Source organism: Mycteria americana, chromosome 15 (assembly GCF_035582795.1).
Source record: "Mycteria americana isolate JAX WOST 10 ecotype Jacksonville Zoo and Gardens chromosome 15, USCA_MyAme_1.0, whole genome shotgun sequence".
Classification (NCBI taxonomy): Eukaryota; Metazoa; Chordata; class Aves; order Ciconiiformes; family Ciconiidae; genus Mycteria; species Mycteria americana.
The window spans coordinates 1,937,616-1,955,769 of record NC_134379.1 but is presented as its reverse complement, the minus strand read 5'-3'; the positions used below and the strand labels follow the sequence as shown (position 1 = coordinate 1,955,769).

Sequence of the window (18,154 nt, the reverse complement as noted above, 5' to 3'; positions counted from 1 at the left end):
GGGAGCCGTCTCAAACACCATCGGCTCTGCTGATTTAGCACCACTGGGTTTAGCCACTGGGTCACCGTGTTGACACTGATTTTTGGCTGTGCTCACCATGCAGAAGCTGTCACAAAATGGGATGTCTGAGCTCCCGTTCCCTCTTACCTCTATGCCTGTTGGTCGTCTTGTCAAACATAAGCATGGCGTCCTCTACCTGCAAGACAGAAGAGGGGAGATGCGTGCTTTAACACACCGGCTGCATGGTTCGCAAAGACACAACAGACAAACTGGGAAGGGGAGACAAAGGCAGGAGCAGCCTCAGCTCGGGTACAACCGACGCATCAGGTCTCCTTGCTTTTGCGCAGTCAGCTCTTCCGTTTGGAAATCTGCTGCTTTCAACCCCCGTCCTAGCTGACATTTGATCCTAAAGAGGAAAAGCGAACGTTAAAAGTTCTGTTGCCCTAAAAAGCCAAATATCTGAGCAGCAATTCCACCTCTCGTCAGTCCCTGTCTGTGCCTCATCTCAGCCCTTTTCCCTTTTGTAGGGAGATAAGGAAGGGCCAAGAGAGGAATCGTGGATGCGAATCAAGCCCATGGCTTCTCCAAATTAGAGTCACTGTCTTGGCTGAGAATTAGGAGGTTTCAAGTATGAGCAGGGTAAAATCTGGTCAGCCAAGAAAGGTATTCAGAAGTTTTGAAAAGGCCTTTTGAAAAGCTAGAGGAACGAGGGGAGAGGGAGGAGGGAGAAAGTTTAATTCGCATCAGGCTTGGCATTTCCACTTCAGAAGAGAGATGACTGATGAAACGTATTGAAGTGCAACCAAATTGCTTTCAACTTTCATTACTATTTGCATGATTTATTCCACCTCCATTTAATCTGTGCAGCCACACCTCAAATTTTACACTTATTTTAGAAGGATGTTGTGCTGGGGTTTATTTTCCAGCGTTATCACATTTTAAACTGTTGCTCAGAGCTGCCGGAGCTGGGGCAGGTCGGTCCTGCATGCTGCAGGAAACGTCCTGGGCAATCTTTCTGAAAAGAAATGACAGACTTGCTATTCCCCGTTTTAAACTAGAGGCTGATGAAAACCTCTGTCACCGCTAAACTGCAGAAGACGTTGGGGGAAGGGAGAAGATCTTTAAAGGAAAGGTTTTATTCTTTAAAGGACTTGACTGGTTATCTGTGGGGGTGGGTTTTGGGGTGGGTTTTTTTTTTAGTTTTTTTTACCCAGTAATTTTTATGGTACTTCCATGTTCTTACATTCTGGCTTCTATAAATCATTTATTTTAGGAAAGTGACTTACAATGCAGTTACATGCTCTCTTCACCTTACACGGTGCCACCAAAGGGTCCACCTTTCACCCCAGCTGCCCATGCCCGCTTTGTGCTGATCTCTTCCTTTCTGCCCACACGTTTGCCCAGCAGATCCAGGCAGGGAACCGCTCCAGGTTAGAATGAATGGCACTTTCTCTTCCAGGTTAGTTTTAAGTCAGTTCAGTTTCCCAGCAGAGCCAAACCAACGCTCGTGCTGACGCGAGGGATGGGCTGCTGCAGAGGGAGGAGAAGCCGCACCTTCTGGGAAGGGGGCACCACTTTCGGCAGCTGTGCCAGCTTCTGCTGCCTTAACCTGATCCTGGAATTACAGCAGGATTTGGAAGCTCCCACCCGGATAAAATTCACGGTTCAGGGAGTATAGTTTGACCGTAGTCCTCTTATGCAGGGGAACACACATCCAGCCTACTTCCGTGCAGAATTACAATCTCAGTCTTGGCTGGGCACAGACATATTTTGGGAAGGTGGTAAAAACACAGCTTGAACCTCTCTTAACTACAGGACTGAAATACGTTCCAGGAGATAGTAAAGAAATACAGTGCAGCAAAACCTTACACGGTGCCTAAACTCATCTAAAAACCTGACTCTGGTTAACTTGTTCTTAACTTTTTCAGTCAAAGTGGTTTGCAAAATGTGTTAGCAATGGCCTGAGATGGTGGAGAACAGCATGTCTCCTTGATACCCATCTTGAATGAGACCTAAAGATGCTGATGCACTGAAAAATCCAAACCACGTTAAGCACAGAGCCATTTGTCCTGCTGTCTTTCTTCACTCCAAGGAAGAAAACTCACAAGTATGAGCAATACCAGGAGGCAGATAAGGACAGAGCTGCCCTTCACCCTACCACCACCGCTTATCTCTGCTCCAGGGTTACGTTTGCGCAGCAATCTTTATTTTTCATTCTCACAGGTCTTGGCCTCACTGGAACCAAAAATTACATGCTGCACCTAATGCTGTTTCCTAGAGCATCGCGGCTTCCTCCGCCTCGGCCCACGCGAGCATGCTGACCACCCTTTTGTCCCCACACCAATCGCTGTTGCAGAAGTTCGAACACGCAACTCTTCCAGTGTAACCCTTCTGCCTCCAATCCCATACCAGAGCCCAGCGAGGTCTCGGACGCGCTGCAGCACAGATCCCACCAGCCCCGGGAGGTCCCTCTGTCCCCCGACCCGGAGGCCGCTGCTCTGCGCAGGCTGTCCTGGCTGGATCCACGTGTTACAAAACGACACCTCCTCCTGCAAGGACATTGCTGGGGACTTTAAAAAGGCTGCTTGTATTGCTGGTAGGGGGAGAAGGGACATAGGATGAGGCACGACAGGATTCTAACCTCGCTTTAGCATAGCCACGTCTCAGCCTGAAGCCTCCCAGCAGGCTGAAGCCTGAGCTGCAGGGTGCAAAACCCTCCCTCGGGCTCACACGTGGCCCGCAGCAGCACCGCCCCGGGTCTGAACCCCTTGTGCAGCCCCATCCTGCCCCTCCAAGTGCTGCCATGGCAGAGGAGGGACAGGTCCTGGCGTGGGACCAGGCACTGGGGGGGGTGAGGGGGCTCCGGGCCCCGTTCCTGGTCATACTGGGGATCTGCAGTTTTGTTTGCCTCTCCCACCTGTACAATGTGCCGTGTCGTCTCACCCACCAGATACACGTCCTCCGGGCAAACAAGGTTTTGTGCCATGTATACTAAGGCCCCGCTTCGCTGGAATGATGATCTTGGCAGAGATCTTTTTTATGCAAATAAACCCTTATTAGCAGTAACAAACGCAGCCTGCATGGGCTAATCCAGGAGATTGCCACCGTGCTGGCCGGGACCCCGAGGAGCGCGGATACCCTGGAGGTGGGCGCTTCACCCTCCAAGCAGCGGCACCTACTTCTGGGATCGGAACCTGCGAAAGGGTCAGCCCCGCCAGACCAAACCTGAAAACCTGCGAGGGGGGAAGCAGCTCTGCAGCCGAGTTTCAGATGTGGACCAAGCACGCCTTTAAGAAAAAATAATCAGTGGGGTGTTCTTTAAGCCAGCTGGTGCCCTTTCAACAATGTCTAATTGGTTATCTTTTCTGTTTCCTAAGGTCAGAACATTTTATCTCCGTCTCTGCCCTTTCTGAGTTTACCCCACCCTGCGTTATTTTTTAGGGCAGCCTTTGTACCAGAAGAATAGCCTCTTTCCTCCATAGTCCGGTGACACAATGAGACTTCTTGAAACCTCCTGAATAGATAAAGTGCAATGGCAAAAGGAAAATTCTATTAACGCTTTGCAAAATAAAACATCTAAGAGCTGGTTAGACAAGCAAGAGAAGAAAATCAATATGGAGAGGGCAGCGCGCTTAGAAAAACTTTTCACCAGTTGCAAAAAGGTGGCGAGGGTATGGGAGGGAGGGGGAGAAAGAAACTTATTAATTCAGAAAACCCATCAATGGTATGGAAATCTGGCAGAACAGCAAGAACTGAAACTAGAAGAATCTGAATATACAAAGGGCTGAATAGAATGAGAAAACCACACTGCCTCACACACACAGCCCGTTTCTCACGGTTCTCTGTGAATCAAACACAAGCGGCTTGTTCAAGTTTTCATCAAGGAGAAATAAGGGACACAGTCAAGGTAACCGGCAGTAAACCCTGTAGTAAGCAAATTGATCCCTATTTCAGGGGAAGGAAAAAAAAACAACCCACAGATGAAACTCAAGTAGATTCAGTAGCTGTTGACTGTCCAAAAGTTAACCCCCTCCTCCAACCTGAGGCTCCCTCGCCAGCCCAGTATTTTAAAGATGCTTGAACAGCAAGCTTTCCAGGTCTCAACTCAAAACACACAACTAGCACCTTGCTTACAAAAGACAAGAAAGTTTTCTCCAGGGGTAGAAACGGAACTGGGAGACGCAATCGCCACCTGCGAGGCTTGGCCGGGGTGCACCCAGGACCGGTCACCCACCCACGCTGCCAGCTGAACCCTGGAGGCAGCCACGGAAGCGGCCTCCTGGAAGCGTGTTCTCTGGGCACGGCGAAAAACAACGCACCAGCAAAGCGCTGAATTTCACCAGTACCGGTGCGAGCTGCTGAGCCGCCGAGCAGAGGGCCAGCTCCCACCCAGCGCGCGCAGAAAGCAGCCGGCAGTCCAAAAATGTGTATCTCTTTCCAGATGTAGCGTGGCCCAATATGGAGGCTTAAAGGAGCTGATTAATTTCAATTAATTATCGGCATCAAATGAGAGCGTATTACAAAATGAACACAGTCTTAGCGCTTAAGGTAAATAAAATAATAATAATAAAAAAAATAAAGAGACTTGCCAGATAATACCAGTTACAAATGGACACTTAAGCCCAACAGACTTCTCCTCTGTTCCAGCATACCCCATACATATATCCAATTTAGACCCAGTTTCTTATATAAAGCCTAACTAATGGGCTTTAGTTTATTTAACTTTTTTTTTTCCAATCCACTTGGGGCTCTGAGAAAAGGAAGGGCTATACCACTTCTTTAATCACTGCCTGGAAGGAGGAATAGGGGAGAATAGGAGGAAAGAAAAAAACCTGGAGGAGCCAAAGGCTTTAATAATCCTAACAGTTCCCAGGGTTATTTAAAATATGCCCAACCAGTTCACAAAAGGCTCCACAGAGATAAATGTATTTGATTTTCTTCCACTTTAATGGAGGCATACATTTAAAGCAACAAAACCAGGGTGACCTAAATAAAATGACTATTAATTGTACTCAGAAAGGCTCTGAATTTAATGCAACTCATCTAGCCCGGCACAAGACCACACAATATTCTCCATTCATTCCTCCCACTTTCCTCTTCAGGATTTTCACGGGGCAGTCCTGAGCAGTCAGAGATGATCAAACCCGGCGCCAGCCCATCGCCGCTCACCCCTTAATGAACAGGCTGAATCCTCTGCAAAGACCAGCAGCGATTCAGCAAGCCGCTGGAGGACGGTGCTCCAGACACGGGAGCACGGTGCTGCCACCAAAGGCTGAGATGACCGAACAGGGTGTTTTCTGGACAACGGCATGCCTCATCTTGCATTTCTACAACCGCACGACGTCTGCACGGACCGGCAAACCCAGGAGATGGTCCACGTACACGCAGCTTGTAAAGCCAACGTCCATTTACCAGGTGCCTGCATGCACACGGGAGTAACAACAGCCGCTATTTCACATCTCCAAGTTCTCTTTTTTTCCCACTTGACTCAAGTTTACTCATTGAGTAAAGCCTCCATGGGGAAACTACCAACTTCCATAACTACACTGAATGGACACACAGCAGTCTCTACGCCTCACACTCCTCCTCATCCAGCCCAGGAGAGATTTTCCTGATCCAAACCCCGAGTTTCTGACACGTCCAGAGCAGGTCGAGACGTTCCTGTCTTTCCCCCAAGTGTCCCCCCCGGGGCCGGGGGGGCTGTTTGCTTCCAACGTTCTCGAGCAGATTTGGTGCTACATTCTCCATCCCTTCAAGGTAAAGAAGAATTAGGGCAGACAAATGAAATAACGCGCTGTAATCGAACACTGTGGCAATTCAGATTGGGTCCTGGGAGAAAAGAAATTACAGAAGGATGACATTCAGCTACACACAGCTGGGCTGTGTTCCTACCCCCTCCGTCCCCTGACTCCTAAACTTTACAGGTCTATCACTTCTTCTGCTCTCCCAAGAAAAGTGTGCTGGATATTCTGGTCTAATTCCTCAAATTATTTATACACGCTGCACAACTCCTCCAATATTTTGCTTTCTGAAGCAGAAAAACCTCTTAGCTGCTAGTAAACTGTCAGGTGCTATTATTTTAAATGCGCATGTGAAATCTAAGCGCCAGCAACGTGCTTCTGCAGATTTACAGCCTCCCCCCACATAAATTAAGACAAATGCATATTGCATGCCAGACAGTGAGAAAAAATGGTTCCCCCACACCAGGCCTCTGGGTTTGATTACAATGGAATTAAACAACGAAACAAATACTTTAACCTTTTCCCTTCTTTCTGTCAAGCACGCCCTCCCTCCTCCCGGCCTGGCTCCTTCCCCTGACGAAGGCACCGAAGCACCCTCGCTCATCGCCAGGCACCTTGGCGGCGAGGCTGGGTCCCTCCCCACGCCAGCCGGCGGTGCTTGCAGCACCGTGTCCCAGCACAGGCGACCGCACCGGACCACAGGCTCCCGACCCAGAGCGTGGCTGGTCCCCGTTCCGCCACCCCACCGCACTCGAGGGCTCCGCTCCTGCGCTCGCTCTGATGGCTGCTGTCTTGGCCAACGCACCAGGGAGCAAACCGGAGACCTGCAGGGCCGACAGCACGACCCGCTAAAGCTTCACTAGGCAGCCCTGGCTCCCGGCTGCGTGGTGAGAGATTCAGATCCTCTGTGGACCAGGCACAATTTGTGTAGTGCTCCCCGGGGGGCTGGAGACACACAGTGAGGTCCCTCGCTGAGCACTTCCCAGCGTTTCGCAGTGACGACTTACCAACCGAAGACTGACATATTATGCACCATGATAATAATCAATGCCATACTGTGCAAGAACAAATTCCAGTGCTAGCAATTTTTCCCCCCAGCAGTCAAGTCTTTAAAAAGTCTTCTTCAGCAATTATAGCTAATAAAACTACAATTTTATTCAACACACACATATCATTGTAACTAATTTTGCTCCATCAGGGCTGAAATTAAAACAGCCATTCAATCACGTTAATCTCAGGGCTTGCTCACCAGCCGTGACATGGCAAAGAGCATCCCAAATGCTTGCCAAAAAGCACAGTGGCTACTCTTGGACTTCAAAATGCTCCTGCAAAACACCAACACGTTACTCAATGCTTAGTCTACCAAGGGGGATGTAAGAATGACAAATGCTCTCCAGAAAAAACAGCTTTCCACAGCAGGACAAATTAGAGATGACTCCATAGATGATTTCTCATGATTCCTTCTCTGGCATTAATAATATGAAGTATTGATGAAAGCAAGGCTCTTTGCCATGCTCAGATCAAGTTATAAACTATATGAGGACTCTTGGAGTTTTCCTTTGACCTGCTGTCTTGGCACTTGTCTTGGCACTTGGAACTTCCCTTGTCCCCACCAGATTTCCAGCACATGTTAGCTAATACCACCGACTGGGAAGACAAGGTTCTTGGGGAAAAAAAAAAAAAAAACAAAAAAAAAACAAAAAAAAAAAAAAAAAAAACACCACACCAAAACCCCCCCCCACAACCCAATCAACCAACAACTCGGAAACATAAAGACGGTTCTTTCTTTGGCATCAGGGGCTGCTGTGCCACTACAGGACCAGCAGCAGAGAGGGCAGTGAAAACAGGAAGGAAAAGAAGCAAGGCCAGTGCCAGTAAGATGGTGTAACGTCAGCTGGGGTTGATAACAACCTCCACCCAGCAGAAGGGTTGGCATTGTATAAACTCCCAGGGACGTTTCTCCAAAAGGTACGATATACCTATGCAGCCAGGACCACCACCAGAGAGAGGCATAGGGGTCCCTCCAAGAAAAAGGGACGCAGAACAGACCTCTCCAAAGGGACGCAGAACAAACTGCTCTAAAGGGACACAGAATAAACCGCTCTAGGAGGCAGCATTCACAACTCATCATTCATCCGGGCACCGGCGGCTACTCTCTCCTGACGAGGTGGCCCTCATCTCCCAGTTACCTGTAACACTGGGTACTTCAGGGATGCCTTTCGCAATGGAAATCAAGCTGAAGACAATAGCCACGCAGAGAGCCAAGCAAGACCGTCACAGTGCCACCCTCTCCTTGGCCGCAGGGCGTGTATATGTTTGCCGTGCTTTTACAGAGACAGAATAGCCTGCCTCTGTCAGAGCAAAGCAAGCCTTGGGCTGGGTCCGATCTCCGCAATCAAGTCCCGTAGCCAGGTCTAATTGCCCAGAACAATTTATGCCTGCCAGCGCACAGGCAGCTGTCCCCTGGGTCTCCTTAGCTTGACAGGAAAATAGGTTCCAGCGCTGCATTTCTGAAACAGAATAAGAGAGTCAGAGGAGCTGACACCGAAACCGCGTCTCGGAGAGCTCGCAGGAGCCATCCCCAATCCTCCTGCCCTTCTCCCAGGCCAGCAGCACCGCAGCTAATAAACACCCAGCTGCAGTTCAGTGCTCTGAGATCCCGATGGAAAAGGGTACAGAGGGTACACACGACCACCCTGCAGCAAGAACCTGAGACTCGACTCCACGTGGTCACTAGCAACACACACTAACCTCAAAAGACGGGCTAAGAACAACTTGCTAGATGCTGTGCTACTTACAGCCCTGCACTGATGGAGATTTGCACCAACAAACTTGACACTTCACCGCAGAAGAGCAGCATCTTTTGCTGAGAACGGGCAGAGACGTGGCACTGCCCAGTGCCCAAACGCTCACGGCCTCGGTGGTCTCTGGGGACAGCCGCAGGTCCGAGAGTGCCACCGTTCAGGACCTCCTACGTGCCTGAAATACCTCTGGATAGCAACAGAGATGACAAATACCATATAAGTAAAGCAAGAGCTGCCACGATGACCCTTTTTGTATCCACCAGCATAACACAGACACTGACCTGCCCACAAACGGCAGTATCTGAGCACCACGGCATTTTTATGTTCATTATGCTCAGGACACCCCAGCGAGGCAGGGACACACCACTACCTCCGCGGCTGGACAGGGAGACAAACACATCTTTGCTGCAGCACTAAATCACCTGCAGCCAAGCAGGTCCTGCGGTGGCCGGCACCACCGAGAACGGCTGCTCTGTGCCGGCAGGGGCCATTGCCCGTGTTTGGCCCGGTGGATGTGCCACACCAGCTAAAACCCGTCCTGCACTGGTGGGTTTTTGCCCACGGATGGGATTCGAGGTAACGGCAACCCAAGCTGCGGTTGGAGCCAGCTCTGCAGCCCGGGGCATCCCCGGAGAGCTGCTGCCGAGGACGGGGACGTGGGGGACAGCAGTGGGAGGACCCCACGCTCCTGGGGGCACGTCTCTTGTGGCAGAGCTGCTCCCCTCTTTCCTCTCCAGCGTTTCAGACGTCTGCTGCCACACACACCATCACATACCTCGTCCTAGACGAGCCGCTTTCTTTAAAAAAAAGCACAAGCTAACCTAACAAAGGACAGAAAGCAGACATCCATACTTGTTTCTGGAAGCAGACTGATCTAATGCCACACGATACACATGTTTACACAAAGCTGCAGCATTTGGTTAACAAAATGTATTTGTGAATTAGAGCAGCGCCTCCATCACTGCCATAATAAAACTACAATCTACATTTCTGCCAGAAATCGGTGCCACAGAAATTTCTTCCGTGATCAAAGTCAGTCCGTGCTACAGGATGAGACAGGGAGCGATTGATAACTTTAAAATATATGTCAACAGCTAAAAACACTTCAGTACGCGTTAAAAAGCAAGAGAAGGAGCATATTCTGATCTTGTTCAATCTGAAGCCAGTGTTAAATCACAGAGCTCCCGCTGCCGCCCTTCGCCGGAGAGGCAAGAACAGAATCTAGTTCAAAACATCTGCTGGAGAGCCTCCAAACTCTCTCACAAACATTTAATTCACCCTGCCTCAAAACATCTTTGTGTTTTACCCATCTAATAGACAAGGAAGAGGGTGGGACTAGAAGGGAAATTAATCTACAGGCATTTTAAGTGACCCGTACGTGGCCCCAGAGCCAACCACGATCCTGGAAATCTTTGCCTTCGGTTCCCGGCCGGCATCAGGAGATCCATCTCCCACACGCATTCCTGTCTATCTATTCAAGACGTCCCGTCTCCCTCTGCGCGCGCACGTGCATATGCACATATCATGCATTGCTTTCTACAAATTTCCCCAACAACCGAGTAACTTGTGTTAAGTGTTTTCTTGCGAGATCCACAAACAAATGAAGAACCCGAGCTCCATCTGTCTGGCTCCAGCCCTGTCCCTCACTAGCTGCCTGAAGGAGTTATTACCAGATAAAAACATAAACACACACAAACTGTACTTTTTAAATGCACGCACAGTAATTTTACAATATTCTTTTTGGGGCTCACATGGGTGCCGTTAGGGTTTACATGTTTAAGTTTCTGCCGCTGAAACGTAGGAGAACTTTTGCTCTTTCGAAAGCAAATGCTGAGAGCTCCACGTAACCACATCGCTCGAAATGAAGCTTAAATATACCAAATATCACAGGAGTCACGGCACAACCGCAAGAGCCGACAACACTAAAGTTCATCTCGGCTCCTTTACTCCATCAGGTGCCCTCTGGCCGAGTCCTCCCGCCCAGTTAAATGCCCCGAAAGGTGCCGGAGGGCAGGGGAAGGGCCGCTCTCCCCCACGCTGGCAGGGCAGAGGCAATGCCACCACGGGGGCACCGGAGGAACATTGCTCCTTCAGCATTTCGGCGAGCCAGGTGCAAGGCGGTTTGTGATTCTACTTTCACGGAACATTAGCTGCCGTCAGCAGAAATAATTCTTCCTCCCTTCACAGTGCTCGTTTGCATATTAGCACCGCAAAGTTGCAATCTGTTTTCTTTTCCAAACAATACTTAAGAGGTGCTGCCCATTAGGCCCGGCCGGTGCAGATTTGGGAAACCACGAGACGGTTACAACTGCAGCCAGAGGAGAGGCAGCTCCTGGTGAACACGCGTGTGCACGCACGGGCAGCCAACGTGTATTCCCCCTTCTCTCCTGATGGGCTTTAGCTATACTGAGCAATACCACTACCTGAAAAGCCAACAAATTTAAACATCTGTCCTCCTTTCTGGGCTGCAGCAAGAGGGACATTGTCATTTAATTTAATTACAGCATCAGTTCAAACTCTGCCTATCCCTGCTTGCTTTGCTGCAGCCACAGGAGGCGGCTCCCAGGCGGGAGGGCACAAGGCATTTTCCATACAAGAAGCTCAGGTTGTACAGCTGTGGAGCCAGTTAAAGCCCAAGCTGGCTTGGACCCGGACCCCTCCGAGAGTGCCCCCCTCCTGCTTTAGCCACCCAGCAGCCCCCCCCCCCATCCCACCACCCCGCCGTGATGCTCCATGCAGGCAGGCAGAGGATGTCTGAATTAGTGCTTTTCCTGAAAAAAAGCGTTAAAGTGCACAGTGACAACCCATCAAAACTGTGCAAGGGACTGTTTTGGGCCACCACCAAACTGTGCGGCAAATACCCCGTCAGAAGCCTTCGCCTGCTCCCCCTGAAGCCTGGGAGCTTGAATCCGACTCTCCGCACGTGACACCGGGCATTTAGGCTGCTGGCCGCTGCCGGAGCTGCTCTCGCCTGCGGCACGCAACGACGAGCTTAGGCGAGCGAGAGGGCAGGCTCCGGCAGCCCCAGCCAGCGGCTGCTGCCTCCAGCTCCCCCTCCAGCCACCGGGCTTTGGGCAGGGTCCAGCCTCCTCTGGGGCTCCACATGGGAGCTGGACCCAGCAACACCCAGAACAAACAAGGCTACAACCTCTCTCAGCGGAGAAGGAGCTTCAAATATTTGTGGAGCACTTGAAGGTCCTTGGACGAAGTGTGCTACGTACAGGGTGAAGTCTTTTCTTTCCAAACCCAGCACTCTCCCTATTGACGCAACACTAAAAGGCGAGCAGCTGGTTTGTTTACTACAAACAAACATGCCAAATAATGAGATGCAGAGAGACCATTAAAAGCCACATGCCAGAAAGAGCATCAGAAACCATCTCCCTGAACAGCAAAGTACAACACCTCGGACTCCAAATCACACGTTGACCATTTCAGGAACAACCCCTAATAAATGGAAACGACTATTGAGCGTGGCTCCATTTCAAGCACACGGTTAAGTCCAATTAAGTCCCTCCACGATGTGCCTTCTGAAGACAACGATGGCATTTGCACATTTTCCTTTTCAGCACTTTCTGGAATCAAGACCTAAGGGACCCACTGGTCAGCACACCACGATTCGCCGCGTCCCTGCGTTATCACGTCCCCCTGAACAGAAAAGAACAAGTTCCTGTTCATCCCGTGACAAAACCTACAGAGAAATAACCGAATCACACACCTCTATCAGAGCGGAGAGTATAAACACACGGCACTAAAGCGTAGGCCTTTCTTACCCGCTAAACGGACCATAATAACCTATGGGATTTCAGTCAGTGCCCTTAAGCCACACAGTAAAAACGAGCTCAGAGCCTTGCCTGTTATAGAGGATATTGAGAAAAACTCTATTCACAGGAAACCAAGGGGTTTTTTTACAGATGCCTTTGCAGCACAACCCCGAGGCAGGACAGACACAGGTAAACAGATCTGATTGAGAGACATCCTGAGCAAAGTAACAGGATCCAGTTTAAAGAGCTTCCTGCTGCCCTTTTGTAAATACCTGCTGAATAAGTGTGAAGATAAGACAAGTATTGCATTACTATGTTTCCTGATGCATGAAGGGCTTTTTTATTGCCCAGAGTTTAAAAAAAAAAAAAAAAAGTATGAACAATTGCCACAGTCAGCTTCAGCAAAAGGCTCAGCTGCAAAATGAAACAGTGTAGTTTATTAGCAAAGAAAAACTCATCTAAGTTTCCCTTGACTGTAATGAAAAAAAGTTTCATTTTATTTCCTGCTAGATCCTTTTTCCTTTTATTGTTCTTTTCATATACTGACTTGCATATTAAAGAATATTTTTCCAGGGCTATTTCTTCGAAGCAGAACTCTCTCCTCCCTTGTCCTTCAACCCCAAATCAAACATAGCTTATATCTCTACATTTAGGGATTTTTTTCATTTGTGGAAAAAACACGCACAACCCAGACCCTTGCTGTAACAAGCGTTGCACGTTGCTGCGCTCAAGAAAGGTGCCGAATTGCTGGCTCAGGGGTCCAAGCCCGCTCTCTACCCCCGGCTTCGCAGCAGCCGGAGGAAGGCGGCCGGACGAGCTCTGCCAGCGCAGCTCGCCCCCAAGTCCTTCACCCCTGTGCAGGCTGCTGACAAGCTGGGGATTCAGAGAACTGTACTCAGACCAAACTCATTACACTGATGCTTTGTGACTTCTTTTTTAAGGCTGCACATTGGGTCAGAGCCTCACCGCTCCTCGCGCACGCACAGAGACACGCTGCCAGCAGCTCACAGCACCGATGCACAGAAAGCAAGAGCGACTTTCCCGTTGCCGCAGATTAGTGATAAAAGCAGGAGAAGACGAGTCCCTGGATTTGCTTTCACAATCTGCTTGAAAAGACAGGAGCTCTGCCCCGGCACTGCAACAGCCAGCGCGGGGAGCACAGATCTCCCTGCACTTACAGCCCCGCTCTCGTCCCTGCGCCACTCGCCCTACGGCACGTCGCCCGCCTTCAGGAGAGGAGAGAAAACGCAAGCGAAGCACTAGCTCTGATTTCTGTTGTTCGTGGGTTTAGACTCGTCCTTTACCTCTTTTAAAATATGCAGCAAGTCTTGATGAGAAGACCGAAGCCCAAAGCCATTTGGGGGAATGTGCCTTTTACGTCTGTTCACCTCAGAAGAGCATCAGTACCAGTAACCTTTGGTGGTAATCACCGCCGCCAATCGCCCAGCAATAACCCACCACCCAGCCTGCTTGCTGTCCCACGGGTTTTACAAAATGAGAAGCACGGGGCATGAAATACCATTTTGATCACTCAAGACCTCGGGACGCTCGCTGCAGCCTGGGCCCCTTTAATTTGAGCTCAATCAGAGAGCTCAGACTGGAACATTAGTTTGGGCTGTTGGGATGATTTTTAAAGTACCACCTTGATTTCATTCCCTTCAGCTCCACCCCTTCCCACTCTCCGGTCAGGCTCCTAAGCACGCTGTAATAAATGCTGGGAAAGGCAATCCACCAGGAGAGCAGGCTATTAAGGCTGAATACAATATTAAAAAGAAAGCAATTAGCGGCGCTGGCTGCGGCTCGGCACAGCTCCTCTCACACCTCGGCCCCTCTCCGAGCCCCTCGAAGGCGAGCGCATCCCGCTGTGCCCCAGTGTCACATTGTTTGGAGAGAGATTTAATGCCCACGAACTGCGGTTAGCGGTGGGTAAATTGAGTTTTACGTGTGTCAACAACGCAAGCTCTCATCAGCTTGACAGAGCCTCACCCAGTCATTTGAAACCAAGGTTCAGCTGCAATTTTTAATTACCCCTGGACAGCACGGGGATTACAGGCATAATCACCGTACCCAGACTTCTGGAACTACGTTACTACTCTTTTAAAGCCCATTGCAGAAAAAACAATGTTTTCTGCCGTGGGCTTTTTTGTTGTTGTTGTTTAAAACCACATTGAAGCCATTCAACCTCCCGCAGCTACTTAAATCATCAAAATGATTTCTGTGCAAAAGAAATAATTTTCTTCAGTTTATAAATGAAAATTAAAAAAAGGACGCTCCTCCACCCTTATTACCCATACAACGGGGACTCAAGGCACAGGCAGAGGGTTACCTTTCGGTACAAATACAAGCTGCTTGAAAAATGCCCTACATGTGAAAACGGCCAAGAAGCCACGGAGCAAAGGTTTCCCGGCCAGGCACCACGCAGGGCTGCGGGCAGGCTCAGAACGGGCAGGGAGGCAGGAGCACCCCTTCATTAGGGAAAGACAGTTTCAGCCATTACAACAGCATCTGGCCAGAGACGCCATCCTCCCTCATCAAAACCTGATATAATCGTTACAATAAGGCGCGCTTCCGTGGCACGTCTTCCCAGGGGACACCGAGGCACTCCGCGGTCCCCTCCTTCGTGCACTGCATCCTTCCCGGGTACGGGGAGACTGATCACGTTCAGGTGAAGCTGCCTCAACCTCTCACCCTGACCAGGGCTACAACCAGAAAGAGAACCCAAATACCTTAACCAACCCCCCCCATTCTACCCACAAACCAAGGCACCCTGCTCACTGAAACAGCATTACACGTGGGTTTAATGCAAAACACGTTGCTTACTTTTCACCCTTTGGTCTGATTCCTTTTCTTAAAAAGGGTGGCTTATTTTTGCCGTTGACCGAACCAACGTGTATTTGCAAGAGTTTTCCAAAGCAATGTATATTTGCAAGCGTTTTCCAAAGCCGCCGTCTCCACCCGCCTCGTCCCTGTGCGTGGGCGCACGCACACGTGCCCGCACGCGTGCCCACACTGGCAGGGGCACATCTGCCCTTCCTCCTCGCTGCCCAGAGCCCCCGGTCCCCGGGAAGGGCCGGGGAGCAGAGCCTGGGCGTCACACCTCGCTGCAGAGACCTGCGCGCGCTCGCCACGGCCGGGAAAACGGGATTCCAAAGCAAGCTCCCACCTTTTCGCTCCTCTTCCGCCCCTAAGCCCTGGAGAACTAGCAAGCCCTCCCTCCTCCTCCTCTACAGGGCCCAACGGCTGCTTTGAACGTTTTGTTTGAAACCTCTTGGCTTCAAACATTTTTTATTTCTTGCCCAAAAGCTATTTGAATGGATTATGTCCCAGTGATGAATCTCTCCTAGAAACGTTACAAGAGACTCTTGAATCATGGCAAACAGGCTCGGTAAATCAAACAAACTGCAAAAACGGGCAAAGAGAGGATTTTGGTGTTAAGAATAAGGTGACAGGTCCACACATCAATCCCGCATGACTGACAAGATGTCCTTCTGAGATGTGCATATGTATTTTTTTTAACTTTGCTTCACTGACTACACTTTATTATGCCAAAATAACGCAAGATACAATAATTAAGCTGCGATCTCAGTGGATTGTTCACAATGATAATTCCACCTTTGTAATTCAGCTTCAAATAAACCCCCTTTGTTCTGTCTTATTACACAGATTCTGGTATCATTCAAGTATATTAACTGTAGCCTATTACTGTCACACAAAAACGCTCCCTGAGCCATAGCAAAAGGCTCCCCAGACAAAACTTTATGTCATGTTAATCCAAGCTTTAATAACTATGAGGATATATAACTGTATTCTAATTGTGCTTTGTGTTTCTGCATACAAAAACCAGAAGATATCAAAAGTGACAGAGGCAGCCTTCTCCAAACCCAGCACCGACTCCTCGCCCGGGATGTCTCGCTGTCTGCAGCACAGCAATGCAGTTCCGTTAGAGCAGCGGGGCTACAAGCGGTGGTGGGAAATTCAGGCCAAATCCTGGCTCGGGCCAAAGCCGAGTCTCAGGCACAGAGGGAAAACCGGGCTGGTGGTGCTCCGGGCTGCCGCTGTGACTGCAACAGAAATTAATACCCTCTAAAACAGCACTTAAACAGGGATAATCAGTATTATGGAAATTGTACATATTGAATTCTTGAGTGTCTGCTGCAAACGTTACATGATAAAGGACTGTAGTAAGCAGAGCATTCATTTCGTAGCCAACGCTTAAAATAGGCAAAGGGAAAAAAAGGAAAAGAAAAAGAAAGAAAAATAACCTGGAAACAAGAAATGAGAAGATTCACCAATTTATAATAGTGCATCTTCAAGTGCCGGCTGCAAGCCGGGAAATGTTTTTAAGAAAAACTGGAAAGATCTGTCCCACCCCCACGAGGTGGAGGCAAGGCTGTTCTCTACTGTGTTTTGCTCGTGCTTTTGCTAACCCAGTTTTAAGTGCCTTGAGAAATGAGATTTATACCCCTTCCATAAGTAAGGTTACAGTGCTGATCTCGCAACTAAATCCACAGCGGGCTGAAAGTGGCCAGATTTTCACCGTGCTGTTCAGCTGTAGGGCACAGGCCCTTTCAGCTCCTCCTCACTCGCATACTCTGGTCGTTTTCTTCTGCAATCTTCCCCGTTTTGTTCCTGTAAAATTTGCTTCAATGCAGTAAATTCAAAGCTAACCCAACAAGAAAAAAAATGGACAGGACCAAAAAAAGTAAGGACGAGGGAAGTAAGAGCCATGACTCGTTCCAGGTGAGCAGACAAACCAGGGCCAGCAGTAAAACCGCCCCCGGCGTACGGACCTTGCGCAGGACCCGGCTCTTCCTCCTCCCAGAGCTGCCCGTTCGTTTGGCCTCTGCCGTAACACTCGGCAACAACTCCCCTCGTCACCGCCTTCCTCCAGCCCCGTTAGCGAGGGCCTGGGAGAGGCTTCAGAGGAGTTTTTGTAATGATTAGCCAAAGCGCTACCAAAACTCAAGGAAACATGACGGTTTTCCTTCCTGTGCACTCACCGTCACCCCCCGAGGGCTTTCCCAGCGCTTTTAATGCCAGGAGAATACGGGTAATGGAAATAAACATTTTCCCTTATTTACTCATTACTGACTTATAACACTTAACTGCCCTAAAGGGTCACTTTGTAATGTCATAAAAATAGACCCCATATTTTACATTAAGCTTAGCGACAACCTGTGTGAGATTCTACCTGTCTCTGCGGAGCTCTGCAAAACGCCGTGTTAAAGTAACCAAAGCTGCTGTCCGCCAGGACACAGCCCCTTCAGCTTCCCTCAACTTTGCATCACTGAAACCTAGGGAAACATTATTTCCTATTGTTTTTTCAGTTATTCTGGATTGACCGTCTCTCCAGCAAATTATTGCAAAAATAGCTGATTTCAGGGACCGATGTATAGAGTTATTACGAATGGCTCCATCTTTTCGGGTTTGGTGCCGGCGCTCCCCAGTACTAGACAGAGACGTTTGTTTAAGAGTCAGGCCCGTTTCATCGCTCCGAAGGTCAAATTAAACCAGGAGGGTCAGAGTTTAAAATTACTGAAGGACTGATCATCTCTTTCGGCAGCCGGCTCTCCAAGACCTTTCCTTAGTAAAGCAGAAGCGAAGCTTTCGCACCCGCACCCCTCTCTGCAGGCACCCTCCCACCTCCCGTTTGTCACTGACCTCTGCTTGTTTGATACGGGATTTGCAGACTTTCTAGATCTACACGCTGGGCCCCCAGGGAGATCATAAGGATCAAAACCACATCTGTCTCGAGTGTCAGAAATTCAAAACCAGCTCCTTCAGCTCCCCAGACTCTAATTAGGTGGCATCTTCCAAATGTTTCCCGGAGTCAGCCCAAAAGGTATAA

General features: G+C 49.5%; 1 protein-coding gene across 13 annotated transcripts in view; it reads right to left on the bottom strand.

The window, feature by feature from the left end:
* MSI2 (musashi RNA binding protein 2) overlaps positions 1-18,154 on the bottom strand; it is a 264,564-nt gene that overhangs the window by 106,192 nt on the left and 140,218 nt on the right. For all 13 annotated transcript variants that reach the window (XM_075518401.1, XM_075518402.1, XM_075518397.1 and 10 more), the window contains one exon: positions 148-196. In XM_075518401.1, coding sequence (XP_075374516.1) covers positions 148-196 — 49 coding nt within the window. The remainder of the gene's footprint in view (positions 1-147; positions 197-18,154) is intronic.